General features: G+C 31.7%; 1 protein-coding gene across 2 annotated transcripts in view; it reads right to left on the bottom strand.

Annotated features, from left to right (window-relative positions):
- Nucleotides 1–24,848, bottom strand: part of LOC124353511 (beta-alanine transporter-like) — an 83,886-nt gene extending 59,038 nt beyond the window's left edge. For both annotated transcript variants that reach the window (XM_046803373.1, XM_046803372.1), the window contains exon 1: nt 24,616–24,848. In XM_046803373.1, the coding sequence (XP_046659329.1) occupies nt 24,616–24,815 (200 nt within the window). In that variant the 5' untranslated portion in view covers nt 24,816–24,848. The remainder of the gene's footprint in view (nt 1–24,615) is intronic.
- Nucleotides 24,849–26,876: the final 2,028 nt, after the last annotated feature.

Genomic DNA, 26,876 nt, shown 5'->3' on the forward strand with positions numbered 1-26,876 from the left:
GAAAAGTATGGTGTGGAATGTCAAAATTATCAGTTGACTGTTACAATGTAACACATGTATGTGCAATACACCGGCAATAAAATAATTATATTCTATGTAACGTATAAACAGAGTGTTAAAGAAAAATTATTTTTAGAAAAATCGGAAAAGGTCGCATAGTGTGAGAGAGATAGGGTTTTAGCCAAATGCAAATTGAACTTTTATGTTAAGACGCCCTTGTGGATTTTTGAGGGTCGGTCCTCCTGTGTATGAGTTTCTGTTAGTATGAACGCTTATTTTAGAGTTTACGAAATAAGTTAGTAATTTTCCTTAAACTTTATTAGCCTCTCGTTTGTAAACAAATCAGAGAATGTTGGAAACACAAACGACAAGAGAATTGTGTAAATTTGCCTCTTCGGGTGTTTCGCAGAGTTTGTTGATTACGTGAATAATGGGGGGAATCATGTGAACAATAACAAACACTAGCTACTTCACAAGGTAAACAATTTGCAAGTTTTGGGAGTCATACTCTCGCTCTCCTTGTACCTTGTACTTGAAGTTTATTATATTTCTCACGCTTCAAGGAAAGTCTAATATTTTTAAGCTCATCTACATTTACCAACATCGAAGGAATGCGTATTTAAGGATTAAGTAACTTTGATACAATTTTAGCTTGCCTTCTTCATCTAATTCAAGAAATATAATATATGTTTTTTATATTTTTATAATATTTGTACATTGTAATTACAAAACACATTATTTTTTTATAAAAAGAGAGGCAGATCCTCTTTTAAGCCTTATTCTGTACGTCCTCATGGGACACTGGCTTGTGCGAGGATCTTATCAAACAGAATAAGGGGAAGAGACGATACCGTATTTGGTTGGTGGTTCTGATAAACTTTGCATCACAAAAACGGTCACAGACAAGATTTGAACCTGCGCTATCTCTAACTCAAACCCAAAGTTCAACTACTCAGACCACTCGGCCATCGGCAATCCCAAAGCACTGTATTGATAGTACAGATTTCAAAGATAGGAACTAATTTCAAATGGTAAGCGATCAAACTATATTGCTTCTAATTGTTTTTGAGTGAGCGACAGAGATACCTTGTCAAGATGTAAAAGGAATGTATGCACCATTTCCAAAATATATGTTTTTATTTTAGAATTTGAACCTAAATCCATTACTCCACTATTATTATTGAGTGCAAAAAAGTGTTTTACCAGAAAATCCCTAACACTGAATTTAAATATAAAATCCTCTCCGAAACATTACAATTAATCGGACTTTGCAACAGTAGAGAAATCTAAAATACTTTATGAATAAATGTGTGCGTCAAATTTGAAGAAAATAATTATACTACTCCGGCCAGAAGATGACGATTCCTGAGATATTATGTGACGTCACTGACTCAAGGGCTCCAGCATGCATGGTCACAGTCCAAGTGGTAAACAGTAAATTATTGACAATTTTCTCGAATTGATAAATTGTTTTATTTCCTATTTAATCCGCTTAGTCGCATTATATATAGAATCTTCATATAACATTAAACGAGGTTAAGTGGTAGAGAGGACTTTATAGTCCTAACTTCGCCTCTAATAAAGACATTTTTCATTTCATTTCATTTTCATTAAACAAAGTAGACTACCACTTGTCGCGTAACAGGCTTAGCTGAGGTTGCTTGCAAAACTTCACATCTGTAGCTAATTTCATTCTCCTGGCAGCCAATAGTGAAGTAATATCAGACTATTGAGTAATATATAGGTTTTGTACATTGTAGTCCATAGCTTTTTCCGTTTCAATATATCTTGCGGGAGGCAGAGAAATACAGAAACTACATTTTCCAGCCCTTCGCTTGTTCTCAGCCAATTATATGATTTAAAAATGAAAAATTGATAATATATTGATTAGAATAATTTAAATCCAATAGTACAATCTCGTTACCGTAATCCCATTAAAAGGCAGTGAACAAACCCTTCTCATGAGTGTGAAGGTAGTTCTTGTAGCTAAACACGATCTGAATATTAAGTGATGCTTAGTATTCCAGAGTCTCCACATCATCTATGTCTACACTAACACTCTATTTCAGCGGGCTTTACTTAAAATTTCTATTTACATTTGATACATGTTTAATAACCATCGCATAATTGAAGAGTTACCCATACTTGATTGCTGCCATGTTTATAACCGTTATCGTTGCAGATTCTGTTCAAGGTATTCCATTTAGTCTTTTCCCTAATCAATATGGTTATAGTACCTTTTCCACTAAAGAATTGTATGTGTTTACGAGGTCTTGAAACATGGCATACAGCTGTTTAATTTTTATAATAGGAAAATTAATTTTCATTAAAGTTATTACATTTGCAGGGAAGGTGAGATTAAAAGAAAAATATTTGACGAGACAAGTTCCAGTTTGAGTAAATTGCCATGATTTCTCGTCTTGCTCTACCTTCGGATATTCTAATTATTTTCTTGCCAGTATATAGTGAGTGTGTGACAACATGGATAGTAGCAATTATATTGACATTTATAATTTATGATATATTTCCTTTCATCAGATATAAAATTATATTAAATATTACATTTATATTTAAATTCTTAATGATAAGTTTCACATGCAATGTAAAAACATTTGTCCTGTAACAGAAACCATATTTTTTTAGGTATAATTAGCTGTGTGACTCTTTTGCCATCATTAAGTCTAATTAGATTGAATTTAAATTGTATGTTCTAGTGACCAATTAAGATGAAGTCAATGTGGTTGACACATCCTCACTCTTCACTCGGGTGAAGGCAAGAGTTAGTGAAGGGATTGTGATGGTGTTGAAGATATCGTGAGGGGGGGGGGTAGGTGCCACCTGCAGCTGCTCTTTCACACGGCGCGGTGCGGCGCATCAATTATCGCGTGAATCCTTTGTGCGCTCGTTAATATTTAATAAGGGGAAGGGTTTGGAAATATTTTGTTATTAAATTGTTGATGCTTTTTACTTTTGGATTAAAATTACGTTGTATTACTGCATCATCCTTTGGCTAAAACCAGGAGCTATGTCATTAAATATTTTTAAATCTGTATTAATTATAAATTTTGGATTAATGAAAATCTTACTGAAAACCCTGTATTTTTACATGTATTACATTGATTTTTTTAGTAAAGGGTAACATATATTTTAACTCCTACGAATATTGTACTTACAGAATTTGATTTATATACGATAAATTATTCAGGACTGGCTTAAAATCTTGGAGACACAAAATTATCTAGATCATAAAGTAATTTTTCACCATGACCTGTAGAAGATAAATGAAAAAGATGATTCTTCTATTTATATACTAATATCAATGTAATTTTATTCAGTTCACAGACTATTATTAAATTCCCGAAAACGATGGCAAATTCAATAATAATTAGCATGCAAAAACCAAATTGATAATTGTGTCAATATATGTCATATAACTATAAATATATTAGATATTATTTAATCTACAAATTAATATTTTACACTCATTGTGATTGGAATACTTCGATGAATGATTTGAGAATTTTATATGAAATTTATATTATGTATAGCAGAATCTTTATTGTATGTTTGAAGGTCAGTTTTATGTTATAATATATAACTTATTTAATATTTTTTTATTATTACGTTTTATGTCTATAATACTTGAAATTTTAACTAAATATCCCAAATTATGGTATAATATGGTCTTAACTGTAATACTAATACATTTTTCGCTATTATAGTTTTTATTAAATTTAGAGTATTGTAATTAATATATTATTTTGAATATTTTGAAAAGTTATATCATTATTTAATAAAAATATATCATAATTTATAATAATACGATGAATAAAATTATAATGCATACATAGACATATTAATTATATTTGCTATTGAAGTGACGGGGATTGTGCTTCATCTCGATTTGTTGAAGCTAAAACAATCACCAGGTAATCAGGTTAGTATTTTCAAAAATGCTATATCATTATTCAAGAATGATAAGAGAAATCTAAATATATTAGGAGCAAGAAGATAACAACTTAAAAAGACAGTATTAGATCATTAAACACCTGGCAGCGTGTAATAAATAATTATGTTGATCGCTAATTCGTTAGTTTGATCAGTGGTTGGTTAAAGTTCCACCAATATCAATAAAATAAAGCTCATTCCTTTCTCTAATTTGCGTATATATATTGTTGACAAGGTATAAACATTTATTGACTAAATATGTCTCCCCTCAAAAGAAAGATATTTTCAAGTATTGCGTATGTTTCAGCAATGTATCGATAGGAAAACTTGGATAAAGGTTGTCAAATAATAAACGGAGTATTCAAATTGAATAAATAATTGTTTTTAAGATAGAGTGGGTATGTCATCCTTCGAATCTGGAAATGTTACGTAAATGAGGCTAGTTGTGTACTATACAAAATTGTCTGCAACTAATGACACCCCAACTACTATATTTATTGAAAAATACTAATGCACACTATGTAAATTGAATTTTTTATTTGAAATCATTACGAAGGTTTTTAAAACCTACGACTTGATTTCATTTCAATAATGGGAATTTTCATTAACGTATGTTTTATTAAAAGGTGAAAGAAACTATATTACTGCATAATTTATTAGTCCAATTTCATTATTAGGAATATTTTACTAAAATATTTCAAACAATTTTCAGTTTGTGGCTTAGAAAATGCAAGACTAATACTGAAGTTCGCACCTACATGTATGGAGTACGGTTGAGCGTTGAACTGCAGTGCTTCATCAATCTTTATAGTGACAGCGCGTCGGTTGTGGAAGTTTCTTCACCACAATATCACGTTCACTGACAAATGACCTTGGTTTGTGGAGTGCAAATCCATCCATTTTGAACGATTAGCTATAATAGGAGAGATGCAGTGGGTACTAGCGAACACAATATTGATCAAGGAATATCTATCGTTTAGTATCGGTGTAAAATACTAATGTTTATAATGAGCAAATTGATTTTTTAGTTTATATTTATTATAAACTATTTATTATTATATTATACTGTCTGTGCGTACGATACCTTGAGAACGAAATTAACTATAGACTTGAAAATTTTTCAAAACGTTGTAACTTCGTCCTGGTAACATCTACGATGGATCCTGTATTGTCAATACACATCCCTCAAGATGGACGACCTCAGTCATTCCTATGGCTGTGTCCTGACCATAATGCGCTGACAGTAAAAATTGGACTTGATGTCAAAATTGTGGGGCGCTGATGACAGTGTTGTTAAACTTGTAAGACAGATTAATGACAATAGTATAATCAATTCCTTTTAAAATTGTTTAAAAAATGTAAATTGGTTTTCTGTATATGAATGTAAAGATATTGATGCTAAGTTTTCTCAGTTTTTAAATTATTTGTATGGGCTATTAATCTAGCTTTTCCTTTGAAACCTGTGCGTTTTAAGAAATCATATTTTGTTAAAAGATGGTATGTCCCTGAAATTAGATGCATTGAAGCAGACATGCCTAAAATATTTTTATGATTTTAAAGAAAGTGGTTGTGAAGCCCTAAAAATTAGATACAAAGAATTAAGATGCCTATATTTAAGATCTGTTAGAAGTGCTAAACTAGCCTATCATAATAAATTAGTTTCAAAATTCAGTAAAATCAACCTAAAGAAGTATGGAATATTATTAATAACAATCTCAATGTAAATAGTAAGCTAAATTATGTTTAGATGATAAGACATGTCCCACTGACAGCTGAAGGTTTTAACACATTTTTTATCAGTAGTATTAGGGAAATTATTGAGAATGTGCCAGTTCATGTTAATGTATCTGTATATAGTTTTTTGTCTTCTGTTAATGTACCTACTGTTTTTGCTTTTAACCCTGTATCTGTCGAGGAAGTTTTTGCTGCCAATTAACTCCTTAAGTAATTCAAATTGTTTTGATGTATATAATATTAATTCTAAAATGTTAAAAGTGAGTAATTATCTTATTTCTGAAGTTCTTACTGACATTTTTAATCAATGTATTGATTGTTGCATTTTTCCTGATAAACTGAAAATGTCAAAAGTTTTGTTCCTATTCATAAAAAAGGTGCCAAAGATGAATATGCTAATTTTAGGCCTGTTTCACTTGTTCCTGCTGTGTCAAAGGTCTTTGAGAGATTAATTAGTTTACAAATAATAAAATATCTATTAAGTAACAAACTACTTTCCACACAACAATATGGTTTCAGGAAACAAAGGTCAACTACAGATGCTGTCCTTGCTTTTATTTCAGGATTGTCTGGAAGGTTTAGAGGATGGTGTGCATATTAGTGCAAAGTTCTTTGATCTCTCAAAGGCCTTCGACACAGTATCTCATGATATCTTATTAATGAAACTTGTAGCTCTTGGTTTTGATTACAAGTCGATTAATTTTATAAAATCTTATCTTACTGATAGATCACAAGCAGTTTATTTTAAATGTAATTTATCTAATTTTAGAAATGTTGACCAGGGTGTCCCACAGGGTTCAATTTTGGGACCTCTGCTTTTTTTAGTATATGTAAAATGACTTGCCTTGTAACATTGAAGATAATAATACTACTTGTTTTCTGTATGCCGACGATATTTGTGCTAGCATTAAATCTCAAAATGCTAATATTGATGATGTTTTTGCTTCAAAAGTTGATGCTTTGGCTAAGTGGTGTGATGTGAATAAATTGTCTATTAATTTGACTAAAACTCAAGATCTTGTTATATCTTTAAGGAATAATACTTTTCAAACAATTAAATTTCTTGGCATAATGGTCCAGTCAAAATCTTAAATGGCAATCTCATGCTAAATATATTGCTCCAAAAGTGTCTAGAGGAATTTTTATAATTAGAAGGTTAAGTTTAATCGTCAGTTCTCAAGTACTTCTTTTAATTTTACTATAGTTTTGTACATACATATCTTTCTTATGGTAACATCTTGTGGGCAAACAGTTCAGTGTCTCAGTGTTTGTTTGTACTACAGAAAAGAGCTATCAGACTAGTGTGTGGTGTGCTAGGCCTAGAGCACATTGTAAATTATTATTTAAAGAGTTGAAAGTTTTATTCTTTACCTAGTCTATATGTTTATAATTGTTTGCTATATGTTAAAAAATACATTGATAATTTAAAAAGTCATTCTGAGGTGCACTGCTATAATACAAGATTCAAGGATAATTTAAGGAAGGAGCAATGTAAATTCTCAACAACTCAACAAAGTTTTAAGTCCAATGCCATAACTTTTTTCAAATCATCTGCCTTTAAATGTTAGAAGTTTAGAATATAATATATTTAAATTGTATGTAAAAAATGTACTTATTGAGCATTGTCTGTATACTGTAAATGAGTTTTATGACATAAGAATGTAGATAATTTTTTTACATTACAAATACTTGACTATGCTAATACAAAATGTTTTTTGTCCTTGGCAATAAATGATTTGATTTGATTGATTTGATTTGATTTGCATGAAACTTAATTTCGACATCGATAAAAATGAGTTAGATGATTGTGTATATCCATCCATAGGTTTAGATCAACGTTATTGATTACTTCAACTGAGTAAAGTGGTACAATTTCTATTTTGTTTGCCGGGGGATGTAAAACTTTCTTTCTGAATAGTTTTCTGTCTGTTTGTAGGGAAGTATATAATGAATTAAAGATTTGAAATTTTGCATTTAAACTCTGTGAAACTAGTGCGACCTTTGGTGTGTTGTCATTTCTTATAGAATATTACTAATTGATAATTAGTGAGTGTAGTTGGTTGATACATAAAAATGTAAAGCGCCCATACTTGCACAAAAAAATTATGAGTTTCAATTTTACAATGAGATAAGGTAAACCATTTATGGAATTGTAGATTATTGTATCATATAATCATGAAATACATTACGCCAAATACGACAGGAATTGTAACAGTTACGATGCAGTTAGTGTAACGTCTTCCTGTGAGCAAATAGTTATTGTTTGGTGTCTTAACCAGTGCTGTAGTTTAAGAATGGAAGTTGTCTCATTTCAAAGATAGTATAATTAGTAGTAGGCATCTTAGAGCTTTTTAATCTTTTTAATACTTTTGTAAGTTATTCAGAAAAAGACGTCAAACATGTATGTAATTTATGGAATAAATATAAAAAGTATATACTTACACAGTATAAAAATTAATTGAGTTCTCTTAATTATATATTTAAAATCAGACATTTCAACAACGCCACAAATATCTAAAATTAGGGTGTTAAAGTCCATAAAGTGGACTATCACTTACTCTATCATTGCTCTTAGAGGGTAAAACTCAGTGTTGTTTTACCACAGCAGGCTCTCAAGATCTCTTGAAGGCCATCTCTTGATAAATCTCCAGAGCGAGGCAATAATCTCTAAAATTATACACATGTCAGCAATATTTCAGCCCGGTGTGAAATAGAAAACGTAGGAAATTCGAAATCATACGACCAAGTAAGTATAAGTGTATGTATGAAGGAAAATGGTTTTGTAGAAAAAACCGGAAAGGGTCGCTCATTGTGAGAGAGGTAGGATTTGAGGTCCAAATTGAAGTTCAATGTTAAGACGTCCCAGATTTACGAGGATTTTTGTGGGTTTAATATAAAGCCTTCTGGGTTTAGGGCACCAAGCCTTGCAGAAGTGTTTTAGCGCGTGCCGTCCTCCATAACTGTGAGTAAATTTCTTTTTTAAACATTTTAATATGTTGATATCTTAAAAATATGCTGCCTCGAAAATTTAGAAAATGTATTACGAAGGCTCTTACTGTGAACCTGTTTGTTCAGCGTAGCTATTTTAGATATCAGGAAGATAAAAGATGAAAGGATAGAGACGATAGTTTAACGTATACTTAAGGTATCAAGTAGGATTAAGCCGTGTTTAATGAGGCATCAGCAAGATTAAGGCGCGCCTTTGTGGAGATAGATACATGCGCACTTTATTGGGAACGACAAAGTCAAAGAGGGAGCTACTTATGAGGGATCAGCGTGTTTGTAGTTTATGTTGTGTATAAAAATTCTACGTACTATTCATAAATTAAGTAAGACAGAACAACATTATATTGAGTTATAATCTATGGTGCCAACCTATTATATATATATATATATATATATATATATATATATATATATATATATATATATGTGTATATATATATGTGTGTGTGTATATATATATATATATGTGTGTGTATATATATATATATATATATATTTATGAGCAAAAACTTGAAAATTGCATGTGTTCAACTAATAAATAGTCTAATAGTCTTCTTCATCGGACAGTATTTTATGCAAACACAAGTGGACTTTAAAAACTGAAATTGCGCCCCTCACTATGAAATCATGAAACAAATAAAAATGTGATGCATGGAAAATTTAAACTAGAAGGTGTGGTAGCTATGACAAAAACAGTTAAATAAATTAAATAACTCACACAGTTCAGTAAAGCTTTCATTAGTTTCGTAAATATTACCCGTAGCTTCCAAAGCAATCCAAGGAGCATAGGAAATATCTTTCTAATAACCTTCGTAAGTACTTCTATAAGTTATGGTCATTCGAAAATCAACCCTGGACTAAAAATAGAGTGATATATAATAATAATTATTATTATTATTAGAGTAATCAATGTAGGAGAGATAACTAAGAATCAAGTTTTTTCGCTATTTATAGATTTTTCCTAATCAGTATTCCGTGTGTTGGTTATTTCCATAACTTCACTAGTGAATAACCACAAATGAATAATACGATTAGAAACGTCATTATGGAAACAAAGTATTGATTTTGGCGTAATTATTAAATTCCATTAAATGTTATCTGCTAAAGCACGTAAATAGAGTTTGATAGCAATAATTTTCCTTGGATTCATTGTTCAGTTACAATGTTATTCCTATTTACTTTCTACGAAAACGCACGTCAAGATCGATGGATTGAGCTCTGTGAACATGTGTGACTTTGTGCAGAGTGTAATTTTCTCAGAAACGGCCACTGCACTGTTGTTTGTTGCCACTATTTATAATGTAGATCATTTTAATTTTTAATCGTCACCATAATATTTGCGTTGATTGCCTTTAACTGCTAAATTTCAATATAAGTGTAAAAATGTTTAGGTATTAGCCTCATTTTTCATTCTTTTGTTATAACTTTTCTCCTTTGATGACGTTTATTGCAGCGTTGTGTTTCTTAATAATTATATTCTTATTCTTTGTTACCTAATTCTTAGTATTGTTTATGATTACTATATTGGCTGATTTGATATTTTGCTGCATTTTAATTTTTGTTATTTATTGTAATTATTTTTAATCACTATTAGTGTTATTTATTATTATCATTATCATTAAGGCTATTATCATTGTTATTTTTTCGTCGTGCATATTATTGATATTATCCAATTATTTATATACTAGGTAGTGTAATTTGTTATGGTTACAAATGCATGTATTATTATTTATATGTTTCTGTCCTGCATATCACAGTTCATATATTCGTGCTTGAATATTATAAATTTCTCTTGACAAGATTGCTACTGTTTTCCTTGTCCTAAATATGCACTAGTATTAGCTTCAGCCCTACTTATTATTTTTCTCTCTAGAATGGCTATCCGTTCAATAAATTAAAAACCTCTTACCTTTCCGTTTGAATTTTCGAATATTTTCGGTTGTTTTTTAATTACAATCTATGGATTTTTTAAATTTATAAAGTAACTTTCTATATCCAAATAATATTCGGCTGATTTTAAGTGATTCCTGTGTTAAATATACAAGCTAATTCAATATGTCGCCCTACTTAAGAATAGGATTTACAACAAATACATGTGATAAAGATCATTTACAATCATTACCTCCTGTCTAAGTAACAATTCTGTTCACGTGATCCAGTTATATATGACATATGAAACGTGAAACTGGACATATTATTCCAATTTCTCAATTAATTATCATAGTACATATTTTTCAGCAATGAAACTGACAGTAATATCGGTGACATAATAAAACAAAATGCTTTTAATGTTTTTAATCGTAAAAGCAATCTTACACATCAACGTCGAAATTGGTTGTCCCAAGGTTACGTAAAAATAGGTCGTTTTTTTAAAAAGAACCAATGTACTAACTGTAATGTCAAAAAAAGATAAAGTAACCATTTTGGATTGTGTAGATTTCTCACAATACTGCTCTAGAATCCCTTCCGTATGTCGGAAGAAACTAAGGACAAATCCTTAGATCTCTGCCTGGCTTATCTGATGGGCTCTCTCTATTACAACCATCCCTGTCTTAATCCCTTTATAAATCTTTGTAAGGGCTTACTTTGTGTAATGTTCCCGCAATCTTGTTTGGGGCTGTTTCGCCCCCAACATTACAATGGGAATGTTCTCACTATGATAAAGTTAAGAAATCGTTTGTAATTTAGTTTACACAATTTATGAATCGAAACAATATTTGATTATTTGAACATTTAAAAACACTACTATGAATGTTTATTATTAATGGTAAAAATATTATAGAGGTGTAAAAACTGTCAAAAGTGTATGTTTACAGTTATTTTACATGTCCATTTAATTTATTATAAAGTGGTATAAAACTCAAGCTTTAAATTCAAACTGATTTTAAAGACAATAATACATGATAAGATAGCGTTTTCAATTAACGTTTGGCTATATAATATTTGTAACTGTCTCGTAATTGTAGCCTATGACATGCAGGCGCTTTTAAAACTGATCTTTTCCAGTGCCGTCTGGTGGCGAGTGATAGGTTCTATGCAAACGTAAATCTGTTTTGTAATAATTATCAAATATTAATCATTAAAATAAACAAAATTATTCTTTGCTTAAAATTTTTTATCAGTAATGGATTGTTTAAATGAATAATATGATTTCGGAAATTTTTCGTAATAGTGTGGTTATAAAAATAAAACATAACGTTTCGAGGACTGAAATCCACACCATTCTTCAGGTGTCATGCAGACAAGAGAGAAGTTGTGACAGCGTACTGAGAGTTGTTACTGAGAGTTGACATTCACCATCATCTAATTCCGTGTTGCCTGTGTAGACATTAATCTCCATTCAGATTTTTAAGTATTTAAATGAGATAGTTTTTGAGATATTGTGAAGACAGAAATACGGACAGAAGTTCCATTTTTTCTCAGCCTCTCGAGTTATAGGCTTCTCTAATGCTCAGCCAATACAGAGGGAAATATTATATAGAGATACTTTGTACAGCAAATGTGGAAATGGTTAATACAATAGCATGTATTGGATTAGAAATAGTGGTTTCTGGAGTAAAATTGTGATTAATCTAAGACTACACTAATGAATAAAAAATCAAATACATGTATACTTAGTTGATAATTAATTGTATTGTTGCCTATCCTTCACCATCTTTATTTAGTACAATTAAACTTGTTATGAACTAATTTATATGACTTGTTTCACCCACTTACTTTGATATTTTTCCTATTTTTAAAAAAGCGATATGCTAATGATAAAATAATTATTCGATCATTATAATATTTAATGCTGTAGGATTAAAATAAAAGTTAATAATTTGTATTTATTAAAATTTGGTCACTTTAACGCTCAGCTAATAAAGCAAAGTATGCAGGTTTAATTGTACATGTATATAAGATTGGATTGCTTTAGTAATATATCTTGTTATTTTTAAACATACATAGAACATTAAAAAAAAACCATTAGTTGCAATAGGAATCGCATTGTGGTTGGGAATGGAAGTGGAAGTTTTATGTTTGATCTCGATTGGTGATTTTCTAAGTATCCGCCGAAGAGACTTTGAACTTTTATCACACTCAAAGTACTCACTCAGATTCAAATCAAAACTCTTAGAATTCATTATAAAACTTTTTCGTTTCTGCCTTGGTAGTGGGATTGCAGGAAGACAAAATTCGAGATTCTATTTACCGGAATAAGAAATATTCAAGAGTACGGCAATATGGCAAAGGTTTTAATAGTAAAAGTATTACTGATTCTATAGTACTACTGATACTATAGTACTACTGATACTATAGTACTACAGTGACTGCGCTAATTAACCGTAATTTAAAGTAGCGACATCGTGATGAAGTTCCTAAAACCGAAATGACATTTTCAGCGTACTACTTATATAGTTCTAGCTTCTCCTACTAAACCTAGATGGTACGGTTTGAATTTCCGGGCCTGAGGGCTTAACTAACATTTGGAAATTAATTTTGACTGATTATCTCTAAAACATATTTAAGAAAATCAAATAGAAATACCGATAGCACTGAAAGAACATTACTTGTCTAAAACTATTAATTTTTAGCTGTTTTTGGAATTAAAGTTCAATGAAATGTCTAAAATGTATGTTATATGTTACAAGAATAAAACATTGCATTTAGAGAACTGGAATCTATCCTTTACTTTAGGTAGGCTTAAAATCTGAATTTATGCTGAAACACACATACAAAACAATCTAGCTAATTATGAACGTATATTTGAAGCCTCCTAAAAAGTGTTATGTATAATATTTGGTGAATTCATAAACGAGAAATCGCAAAACCATATTTGCAATATGAAACTTTACTAGAGGATGATACGCAGTAAAGTACAATTTCATACAATTCCATATTATTTCTATATATTGAAATTTTAGTGCTAATAGTAAGGATTGTACAGGTGTCTCAGCGAACACGTCTTCAGCCATAAAACCAAAACAGGCAGCACATCTTGTCTTGAACGAAATGCCGTTGTATGGTGAGTTTATAGTGTGTTCTGCTCTGTATTTTTTATAGTTTGTGTCTGTTTGTATTTTATAGCTGTGCACTGTTTTCTGATTCTAAAAATTTTAGTTATTATTGAAGCTTTTTATATCACTGTATAGAAAATAACGACCGAAATCAATAGTCTTGTTAAAATTTAATTAATTGTCATAAATTGTTTTAGTAGTTACAAATATATGCTAAACTCAGCTGCAGTAGCATCTTAAATCTACCATTACGCCCTTTTATATACATTATGTAAAAATTAATTTTTGCCTTTATGTTCTTTATAGATTCGTAAACTATTTGACCGATCATTATGAAAATTATTATGTATATGTATTTGTCCACGGAGAAGGCTTATACGCTATGCCCATTGATGTAACTCGCCACCAGGCGGCACTGGAAAATATTAAAGTTTTAAAAGCGCCTGCACATTATAAACTACAATTACGAGACAGTTACGTACATTACATAGCCAAACATTATTATGTTAGGATAATATATTATTGTCTTTAAAATCAGTGTGAATTTAATGCTTGAGTATTATACCACTTTAAAATAAATTACATGAACATGTAAAATGACTATAAACATACACTTTTGACAGTTTTTCTTGATCGTAGCCACAAGGTAAACTCTATATCGGCGATGGAAATATAATTCACTTAGAAGCCCTTATCCCTTATACACGGGCAAAGCTTATGAAATGACATAGGATACATTTTGTAACCCTCCTGAGCAAATTTAAAAGCATAGACATCAGTTCCTTCTCGGGGTAACCACTTGATTAATAGCCGTCGCTAACTCTCAGCTTGATCCAGTTGAAAGACGATGATGAAACCAACAAATTATGGGTTTGCCTCAGACATTTATTTCTAAGGCAAATGACATCATCTTTTCGTCATAATTCGCACAATAATATATTTGGAATATACTCGTATTGTCTCAAGTACAGAGTCGTCTCAGTTAACTTGGGAAAACACAGATAAAGTACTCCGAGGCAGTCGTAATAAATGTGGTAGGTGGAGAATAACCAAAACAGTATCAGGGGCTCAGGAGCTGTGCGGCGTCAACTGATCTAGACTACATGAAGGATCGGGTAAATTAACTAAGGTCAGTGTCATTTTACCCGTACCCAGTCGTTTCTCTGGCTACCTATTATCATTTCCTTATTGCACTTATGATGGGTACAGAAAGTAGATTATCAATATTCATGGACTACAAACTTAGTGGCCGTCTGCCTGTAAGAATATCAGGATTTCGGACGTTATATTTTGCAATTATAGAACACTGCGTTTCGAGAGCTGGAAACTACTCTCTTCTTCAGGTGTGTTAAAATCATAAAGTTGCACTGGAACACACATACGATGTAATCTAGATAATTAGTAACATCTTTTGGAAGCTGGCTAAAGTGTTATCTATCTTTGGTGACTAAATACACAAGATATCACAAAGCGACACCTGCAATACTAAACTTAACCATTTTACAAGAAGATAATATGCATTAAAGTAGTACTCATTTTCATTCAACGCTGTATAAGTTAAAGACTATAACGAATAGATGCAAAGGCTTTGGTCACATGGTGTCATAATCTGCTTAGTGTATTGCGCTATTCACGGCTGCTCTTTGTGTGCTTATTAAAGCTTGTTGCTTCTGACGTATTTTGAAATGAGCTTAACCAGGAAGGAATCATTGCTGCATGCCATTGTACAGTTCTAGGTTATATGCTGAATCTACTATGAAATTTGTCATTCCAAAGCCGATAAACACTCCCTCATTTATCGGCTTAAAATTCAACTATTAAGTTGCCTTTTTGAAAATTAGTGGTGGAACTGTACCCTAAATGATTAGTTTATAATATACGGTTCAGTCAGCTGAAGCATAAAAGTATTTTGAAAACACAATGTTTCAACTTGGTTAATGTCTATATTTAGGAGATCTCTATTTGTATATAATATAATAATCAAATTTTTTGTCTTATTTCAACAGAAAGAATAACCTTTTTGGTAAGATATTTGGGTAGACTTTTCATAATGTAAATAAATTATTTAAATATTGTTGGAATAATGGTATCAGATTATTGAGACTCGAATTTATTTGGATTCTTACGTTATCAGTGTTTCTCACTATAACTAAAGGAATATGTATAATGCTTATAATCTGTTAAATATATTTTAAATGTTCTTTATGTTGAATGAGAAGAAACATTAATAGTATTCTAAATTGAACTGCCGTTTAATTTAATAAAGAGAACAATTGTATTCCATAATGAATAGTCTGAATATTATTAGCGTTGTATTAGGTGTTTTATAAAATATATTTATTATAACCATACGTAGGTTTAAAATAATTTTTTTCATACAACCAAATCCAAGGAACTGTAACAAAGAATCATCCTGGAGAAACTTCTTATAATTAATACATTGTTTCTTATATCTGCCCTGCTAGCAGTTACGTGCTCCTTTGCATACAATGTAGTAGGCGTTGCACGTGTACGACCACTGCTGGTTCCAGTGAATTATATTTTGGACGCCAATGTTGAATTTGCCTTGATGCCACGATAAAGAAAATACGTTAATACAAATCTTTATTTATGGCCATTCCAATTTACTTTGTTAGATATTAACATTTTCTTTTAGACCTAATATTTGTTAATATTATTAATATTTTAGAACATTTAGAGCTAGAATTAGTTCAAAAGCACAGTTCAGCGAAGTTTCAACTAGCATAGTTCTTGCTGACTGCTTCAAAGGGGTGTCACATTCTGATCATCTTATATTTTGTAAGATAGATGAGTACTTACCTAATAGCTGAAATCTAAAACGGTGTTAAAAATATCAGTACTCACTATAAATGTAAACAAAAATTTAAAATAATAACAATGTTTACACAGAATAGGTGATTACAGAGATTACATTAGAAATGCTCTTATAATTAATATTTCACAACTTCAGAGACAAAGATGGGATTTTGTCGCTGCTTTAAAGGCCTGTGAGACGTGGCCCGAAGGGATTTTCGAAATAAGAATAGGCTATATTCTTCCCAGGGTCCCTAAGAATTTGCATGTCAATGTCAGCGGTTGAATAGTATATTATTACTTTATTAAAACTATTTAACGTTAAATAAGTTAAAATACTAAGTAAAATTAAAAATAAAATATGAGCTAGCAGTATTAGCTATTAAATATTAAAATTAGTCAAAATATATGTCATGAAATACATTTTTGTTCGTTCATTTAAAAAAATTTAAAATAGTTATTAGTACAAAAGGCCCAAAACAACTTATTGTGTGTATGATAGTGGTATTTTTGCATCAGGTTAACAAATAATTCATCCGAAATTAAACTACAAACATATCGCACGATAAAACAAGCAAGCGATTATATACGTCATAAGTGTTACTTTTAGCTGACAAATCAAATGGTGAAGTTTGTTAGAATGATTTATGGACACTCTGTATATTCAAACAATCACATAATATTACATTAAATTGTGTGGAGAGTAGGTATAGGTTTTTTCTAATACCTAATATTCAGCAATGAGTCTCTCTATACGTAAATTAGAAAAATAATCTCTAAATACTCATTTTAAATTCGTTTCATAAATCAAAATTACATTGAAAGAGCTATAGTTAATTACTTGGTACCATTAAAGTGTAATAAAACGTGATTAAGATAAGTAACATTAAGCGCTAATGTCCTTAATGGGTACTACCCTCCAACTATTGAATGGCCCATTTGATTGTTTGCATCTTAGAGCTAGCGTTTACGTCATTGAATGGTATAATATAATACGGATGAAAAAATCACTTTAGTAAAATGTTATTCTTATACGTAACGAGTACTTTTTTTAGTTTAAATTGAATTTAAATAATATATTTTTGCACATATTTAGAGATAAAGGCTAGCATTAAACTCTGTAATTTACGTCCACGCAATACTTTTATTTGCTAGTCACTATACTGTATAACTTGCAAATCGACTCTTTTATGATCTCAGGACATTTACAATTCTATTCTAAAGCCCATTGATTTGGGATATTGCATCAGATTAGATTTCCTTTCCAATCCAAATCAATAATTGCAGTACCAGACTGCGCACGCTTTCGATTTCGATTGGATCGTGGCGAATTCCTGGCTTATTGGCTTCTGTAAATCTCAACCCCTCACATGCTCCATTTCACCTGGATAAACTGGATTTTCTAGCCCAATAGATTTCTAGGATTCTCTACCATTCACACATTTGATTAGATTCATATCTAAAACGCTTTCCAATTCTATAACTACTTGAGACGTTTGTCACACAATTCAATGGTTTCAAAGTTGCAGAATCTCTAGTTGTTGGTTACCTAGATTCTTTGTGTAAAATCTATAAAGTCACATATATGATTTTTCTCGGGTATACAAGAAAATCATCCAAACGTCTTGTAAGTTCTTCATTACTTATATTTAACCTAAGGTACACGAACCTTCATTCTACTTGGGAAGCCATGTTTAATTTCCTTATTTTAATTTTTTCAAATTGTTGTACGTCTTGGAATATCATAACCTTAAGGCTTCAGCGTTTTTATACTCCTCGCTGCATTGATAAATAACAGAAGATGTTAATTTAACCCAAGATCTACGTGTACTAACACTTAGATCTGACATTTTTATTTGAGAGTTTTATTGATTTGATATGATATGACTTAATCCAATACTACAATATTATTCAAGAGTCAAGAGTCAAACAATCTTTATTCGTGATAATCATGTTACATGGAATAGTGTCAAAGATTAGTTTTAGAGTAAACAGTAAATTACAAACAAAGAAATAACAATTTTTATACATTAATTAAAAACACGTATCATATCAAAAAACTCCAAATAACTGTAAATTGGGTTGTTGGTAAGAAATGTTTTGAGCTTTTGTCTGAAGTGCTATTTTATGTAAGTACAAACTATGTGCTCAATCTTAAGGGCCCCATACACCTGCGAGTCTGGCTCGCGAGCCGGACCCGCTGATTATTCACCATACACCTACGTATCTTGTTCGCCCAGTTGCAAACATGAGTTTTTCGAAGAAGGTTGCAGCTGCGGTCATAGTGTTAGATGAGCTAGGTGTGTTGTATGAGCTATGTAAGAAGAAACGGAAGAAAAGGGTAATGTGGTCAAAGAATTAGTTAATAAATAGAAAGAGATTTAGTCACATGAATTTATTGAATTTTGTTAGGAATGATAGTCGCCAAGACTATCAGAACTATTTAAGGATGTCAGCTGAAAGTTTTAACATGTTATTGGACAAGGTTAAACCGCTTGTAACAAAAAAAGACACTATACTGCGAAACGCTATATCACCATAGGAACGCCTCACTGCTACTCTCCGTTTTCTGGCTACCGGTCTACATAATAAATGCTATCGGCAAATTTCGATACTCTTCAATAAATGTTGATAAAAAAATCAGGGCTCATAAATAACTTGGAGTCAGCCATGTTAACTCAAAACAAACAAAACACTAGATCCTAGTAGAAATTATCTACACTATGAATTGGTTTATAAAGTGGATAACACGTTTTTATCTATAAGGTCCGTGAGATAAAAAAGATTCCCGGAACTTGGCCTAATTCCGGTTGAAGGCGCTTAACGTACTCATAACTCCGTTCCATGGCAAGACCACTGCGCTGCTTGTTAACTGTAACGCGTCATTTGTATTGGTATTATACGCTGCTAATAATCATATTTACAGCACAAACGAACTAACATAAAGCTTTATACATTTGTCATTAACAATTACAACGCTTTACTGACTATTTTAAAGGTCCTCTATCTTTAATTGAATAATTGACAGGTTTTGTCCGTACCTTACGTATTGGTTTAATTTTATCAGCTCCTACTTACAAATAATTAACGCATCAAACAAATTACTAAGAATTTGAACCAATTCCATCATTGTCTAATAGAGTTGGGTATGCATAAATAAATAAGAAACATAATTGATTAGTCGTGCAGGTGGTCGAGCTAAGGATTTTACATACAGTAATAGTCAAGTTCATTAGGTACTAAACAAATTTTGTTCATGTGTTGCTAGCATAAACGTCTAATGCATTCAGTGGCGTACATAGAAAATTAATTCAGGGGGAAGGAGGGGGGTTGACACACTGGGTGGTCTAGGAATGGCTCGAGGATTTTTCAAAGAGAAGTTGTTTCATTTAGAGACCACATTACATGCGCTCTATTTTAATACAAACTGCTAGTTGCAATTTTCATGTTTGTCTAAAAAAAATTTGAGAAGGGCTTGATTCCCCTGAACCCCCCTTTATGTACGGCCATGAACTCATTTCTTGTCAAGAAATCATTTAAAATCACCAATGTTTCTATAATGTGAAGAGAAATGCTTGTATTTTAATCAAAATACAATAACTGTAGTCTGCAAGTCATGCCTTAATTAGGACTAATCTGCATAGATAAGCAAGCATCCTGAACACGCAATGCCTTTTGTAGAGCAGTTATTGATACTTCCTTGTTAGTAAAATATAATAACTGTAGTCTGCAAGTCATGCCTTAATTAGGACTAATCTGCATAGATAAGCAAGCATCCTGAACACGCAATGCCTTTTGTAGAGCAGTTATTGATACTTCCTTGTTAGTAAAATACAATAACTGTAGTCTGCAAGTCATGCCTTAATTAGGACTAATCTGCATAGATAAGCAAGCATCCTGAACACGCAATGCCTTTTGTAGAGCAGTTATTGATACTTCCTTGTTAGTAAAATACAATAACTGTAGTCTGCAAGTCATGCCTTAATTAGGACTAATCTGCATAGATAAGCAAGCATCCTGAACACGCAATGCCTTTTGTAGAGCAGTTATTGATACTTCCTTGTTAGTAAAATACAATAACTGTAGTCTGCAAGTCATGCCTTAATTAGGACTAATCTGCATAGATAAGCAAGCATCCTGAACACGCAATGCCTTTTGTAGAGCAGTTATTGATACTTCCTTGTTAGTAAAATACAATAACTGTAGTCTGCAAGTCATGCCTTAATTAGGACTAATCTGCATAGATAAGCAAGCATCCTGAACACGCAATGCCTTTTGTAGAGCAGTTATTGATACTTCCTTGTTAGTAAAAATACAATAACTGTAGTCTGCAAGTCATGCCTTAATTAGGACTAATCTGCATAGATAAGCAAGCATCCTGAACACGCAATGCCTTTTGTAGAGCAGTTATTGATACTTCCTTGTTAGTAAAATACAATAACTGTAGTCTGCAAGTCATGCCTTAATTAGGACTAATCTGCATAGATAAGCAAGCATCCTGAACACGCAATGCCTTTTGTAGAGCAGTTATTGATACTTCCTTGTTAGTAAAATATAATAACTGTAGTCTGCAAGTCATGCCTTAATTAGGACTAATCTGCATAGATAAGCAAGCATCCTGAACACGCAATGCCTTTTGTAGAGCAGTTATTGATACTTCCTTGTTAGTAAAATACAATAACTGTAGTCTGCAAGTCATGCCTTAATTAGGACTAATCTGCATAGATAAGCAAGCATCCTGAACACGCAATGCCTTTTGTAGAGCAGTTATTGATACTTCCTTGTTAGTAAAATACAATAACTGTAGTCTGCAAGTCATGCCTTAATTAGGACTAATCTGCATAGATAAGCAAGCATCCTGAACACGCAATGCCTTTTGTAGAGCAGTTATTGATACTTCCTTGTTAGTAAAATACAATAACTGTAGTCTGCAAGTCATGCCTTAATTAGGACTAATCTGCATAGATAAGCAAGCATCCTGAACACGCAATGCCTTTTGTAGAGCAGTTATTGATACTTCCTTGTTAGTAAAATATAATAACTGTAGTCTGCAAGTCATGCCTTAATTAGGACTAATCTGCATAGATAAGCAAGCATCCTGAACACGCAATGCCTTTTGTAGAGCAGTTATTGATACTTCCTTGTTAGTAAAATACAATAACTGTAGTCAGCAAGTCATGCCTTAATTAGGACTAATCTGCATAGATAAGCAAGCATCCTGAACACGCAATGCCTTTTGTAGAGCAGTTATTGATACTTCCTTGTTAGTAAAATACAATAACTGTAGTCTGCAAGTCATGCCTTAATTAGGACTAATCTGCATAGATAAGCAAGCATCCTGAACACGCAATGCCTTTTGTAGACCAGTTATTGATACTTCCTTGTTAGTAAAATACAATAACTGTAGTCTGCAAGTCATGCCTTAATTAGGACTAATCTGCATAGATAAGCAAGCATCCTGAACACGCAATGCCTTTTGTAGAGCAGTTATTGATACTTCCTTGTTAGTAAAATATTGAATTATTTAATTTTATTAAAACTGTCATAATTATTTCAAATTCGTTAGCAATATACTATGCAAGTTATATCCATAATTGTATTTCTATCCATACAGAACAGAATAAAAATCCATCACGCCGGTTCAGGTATAGTATATTTATAACAATTGTATAATATAAAACTAGTCATAAATAAATAGTTTATCAATGTAATATTACGGATCTCACTATTTCTTTTAAAAAGTTAACATTCAAGTGTTCGATAAATAATAAATTTCTTCTCAGCAACATTTTAACGATTTTTCTGCTTTGTATCCTTGGTGGAAGTAAGTTGGTTTTAATGGAAAAGACATTTTTTGTATACTTCCAAAAAAATGTCTTTTCCATTAAAACATTTTAACGAGTTCGTGTATTAAATAAAACTAACTATTGCAATTAAATGTTAAACTTTATTAGAATGCTTGTTAAATACAATATCTAGTTATTATTTAAAATATTACTTATAATCAGTTTACCTCAGTTATTAATTTATTATTCAAAGTAAGTGATACATTTTATTTTTATTTAAAATAACTACTTTAAAATGTATACAAAAGTTGATGCATCACAATAATTTGACTAAACTTGTTAAATAATTTAAACAAGAACGTGATCGGGAATAGCATTAACCCAATTACAAGCTAAAGGTACTGTTACGTTTTTTATTGAAAATCCAGTTCATTATTAAATCAAGAGGACTTAATAATAATAAAATCTGGACTTATTAAATCAGGGTTTCAATTCCAATCTATTCTGTAGTAGTGGGAATTAAATAGAAAAAGTATTCTAATTAATGCATATTTTTTACCGATAAAGAACAAATTGTGTACTATTTATTCCCTAATGATCTTATAAAACTGTATATAAATAAGCCAACAATTAATCTTCACCATTTTGTAAACTGGTAAGATTATTTGCATTAGTTTACATAATTAATTTTATACAGTTGAACCTCTCACTATCTCATTTTATAAAACATTGTAGATTAAAGGAAACGCCATAAAGAAAATTGAGAAAGGAGGAATTGTTCCTCATATATACCAGTAAAAATAATTTCACTATAAAGGGTGTTCCAATAGATGCAATACGAGTACTATAGTGCCTAAGAACAAGGCTTAACTCTAGGGTTCGAATACATCATATATTCTGTTATCATTAAAACAAGTATTGAAGATTATTTCACACACTACTGTTGAAAAATAAAGTTTCTTAATTAATGTGTGTTAAATTTATAATATGAATAATAAACCTAGTAGCTACAGGGCTGTATAATTAGAAATAGTTCAATATTCATTTATCACAATCACTAATTTCAATTTGAATATTTTGAATTTAACGAATACTAAAATTCAATTTAGTGCATTAAAACGTTTTCTATTCATAGTGTAAACAATTATTAACTTATTTTAAAACTTAATGATTTTTAATTCCAGATTTTGGGATAAAACTGGCAGTGAATTGTAGTTTGTTATTTATCAAAATAAGTGTTAAAATTTTTGAAATAATTAAAGTACTAATGTTAAATAATAATAAGTTGTTTTACGTAGAAAGAACAATTTGATGTTACATTTTTAAACTCGATTATTTATTATTACTAGCAGTATAAAATAGAAACTAAAATTATCTTGAAAATATAGTAAAGGAAATAAAATGTTTTTTAAATTATAGTTCATCTATTCGTTTTTCAACTATTTTAAGTGGAAGAATAATTCAATAAATATTAATCTTATAGCGGTTATAATTGAAATGTTAATTTAGTATAATCTTTTCATTGTTAAAAAATTCTTCAATGAGTTTGAAGCTAAAGTACTTTTGTTAGGGACCTGGTGTGTTATTCGGACATAGTTATTGGCTGCCTTATCGTTGTTACGAACATCAACGTTAATTACAGGGCATCCTGCGACAATTTTGTTCTTTATGGAATTTTTTATATTTATTGAAATATGACATTTATTATATTTGACTAATAAATATATTTTCTGTGAAGAATTCTGTGTCGATGCTAGCTAGCTAACAAGGACAATTTAAGACGTGTATTAGCTTTACCAAAAAAAAGGTTGTGTTACAAAATAAAATCGTATCCAATTTGTATATTAATATAATATTTGTATCCAATTAATAACTTCTATTAATTACTTAATAAAGTTTCAAAACTTTGCTAATAACATGCAATGACAATGTAGCTGTATTTTAAAATAAAGACACCATCATGCTCAACCTGCTTATTATACTAAAATTATCTCGATTAGAATAGTTCACTGATAATACTCGATTTTAAAAGATGATCTTGTAAGGAACTCATCATATATCAAGTTTTATGAGATTTTCGTTTTGTTTAGCCAAATACTAAATTAAATTTTAATATTTCAAAAGTATATCAAAATGGCTGATTTACACTATCAATTTTTTATTTATACCATGGAAAATAAAATTATGTCACATAAAGGGAAGTTTGTTAAACATAATAAATTATATACAAGTACAAAAATTACATTCCTGGATATATAAAAATTTCAGTAGAGTAGCACAGACAGGCACATGTAAATTTCATGCTATGTAACTCATTTTATTGTTGTAACCTCAAATTCCTAGCTAGGAAAGGGTCCAAGTGGTCTAACTCTGGGACTCGACACCAATGCTGAGGCCTGGCCGCCATAAACAGTTGATTGTAGGCGTGAAAGCCGCAAGGCAGGACGCACGGCAGCAGCACGAACCACAGCAGCAACTGCTGATACGCCCCGAACTGGCCGACATCCGGCAGCACCTCGTCGAGATCCATCCTGCCGGGGCGGCAGCGCGGCACCGACTGAGTGCCGAGGCGGCCGCAGGGTGGCGGGAGGGACGCATTGTTGCCACCCTCTCAGGTGTCCCCACTCCTCCCCATTGTTGTGTTGTCCCTCTGCTTAACAACATCTGGGTTAATCACCGTCCATTGTCCACCGCCTTTCATCACAGCGTCGCCCTCCATCCACTTTATGAGGAAATGCGAATAAATCAACCAAATTAGCCCTTTGTCTCCTCTCACTCGCGGTCACAAAGGAGTTTCCCTAACTACTTCCAGCTCCTTGAGAACGTTCCAGACCCTGTGATCGCGTACAGTGTAACTTATCTCATTATAAGTTTCTTTACACTTAGTTTTCTCGCTACCTACCTGCTTTTTCTTAGTTTCTCTAAATTCGAAACTTCCTTAAATCAATCTCACCTTTCTCCAGTTTGGTGAAACTACTGAGTCGCCATTCTGTATTTCTCAAAACTAGAGCTTTAAGGTCAAAAACAGGTAATCGGTCTTGAATGAACAGTCCTTCGTTAATAAGGAGTTATCACACAGAACATAAGTATAATAACATTAAGATACAACACAAACTGGTCAAACATTTCAAGTCATTGCGTGTGATCAAGCCGACGATTTTCAGTTCAGAATGGTTGAATTGAGAAACGCTGGTTTATTTGTGTTTAAACGGATGAACCTTTCGAAAATAATTTTACGAACCACTCTGTAGCAAAGTAATAAGTAATTAGACTGGTTATAGCAATGAAATAACCAATTATTAAAAGTAACAACACCACCAGACAAGATAGAATGAACTATTATCTAGCATTTGTGTCATTAGATATGATTCTCCAAATATCTATTATAAGTTGCTGCCACAGAACAAATCCAAACTTTTAAGCAATTAGTTTGTTGTTCTTTGGATTCTAAATAGAGACTTTAGAGTAAAGTTCCTGGTTGGAAGAGTAATGCCGTCATTCGAAAGCCAAAAGTCCTGTCAGGAGAATCTAAGAAGACCAACATCAACCTAACTTGCCAAGCAGTTGCAAATGGTTTCAACCAAGATTTTGAGAACATCGTCTTGCGAGTTTTGATAGCCGAGCGATCTACAACGTCTCATTTTGGATCCAAGCTAGAGATAGCGCAGGTTCAAATCTTGGCTGTGATCGTACCACCTTTTATCAATACCATCTCTACCTTGCACTGCATTGACTCTCTACCTGTATGATAGGGTTTTTGCTCAGGCCAGTGGTCCATCAGACCAGGCAGGATGAGGCTAAAAAGTGTACTGACCTCTCCATAAAAAGATTATCAGCTTAGCCACAGGACGTCTGTAATAAAGGAGCTGCAATCGTAAATCCACGTCGTCGGCTTAAACTGCACGGCATCTTTTCGTACCAACCAGTCTCACAAAACGTTTTTGAATAGACTGCAGTTGATTCATTATTCCACTGGTAAGGTCATCAAACTGTATACCAGTATTTAGTGAGTCTAATTAGTGAGACATGAAAAAACAATTTGTGAGCGTTCCGAATGTTTTTGTTTTAGAGTTTCTAAACACAATTCAATAACTTGTTTGCTCGACAGCATCCACTACTAACATGGGTCTTAGAGAAAAGAGTAATATTGAATGTAACTCCTAGATCCTTTACAGTTTGGTTTCTTGTCCAAAACTCATTGTTAAGTTCATAACCATTGGCTTGTTGTATTTGCTCCTTTGAAAAGGTAGAACGGAAAGCCGTTTAAAGAAAATTATTTGTTAACTAATATAGAAGAAGGTCTGATGTTCAAGTCAAGAAGGAATTAGATGGCTGGAAGTAAATAGTGTAGGAAAAGCTAATTACAAAGAGATAAACGTGCCTTTATGCGTTTTCACGTTATGTCAATAATTTTTTATTTATTATTAAAACACCTAGCAATACGAGCAATATTTTCTAAGATGGGATTTAATTAAGGAGAAGCATGCTGTAAGCATAGAAATCGGACAAGGAAAATAAAAACATTTCAAGTTAACAATCAAACCATTACCAATTAAAGTGATCTTTAGTGAAAGTCTTCAGCAAATGAGTT

This window comes from Homalodisca vitripennis, chromosome 2 (assembly GCF_021130785.1).
Source record: "Homalodisca vitripennis isolate AUS2020 chromosome 2, UT_GWSS_2.1, whole genome shotgun sequence".
NCBI classification, from domain to species: Eukaryota; Metazoa; Arthropoda; class Insecta; order Hemiptera; family Cicadellidae; genus Homalodisca; species Homalodisca vitripennis.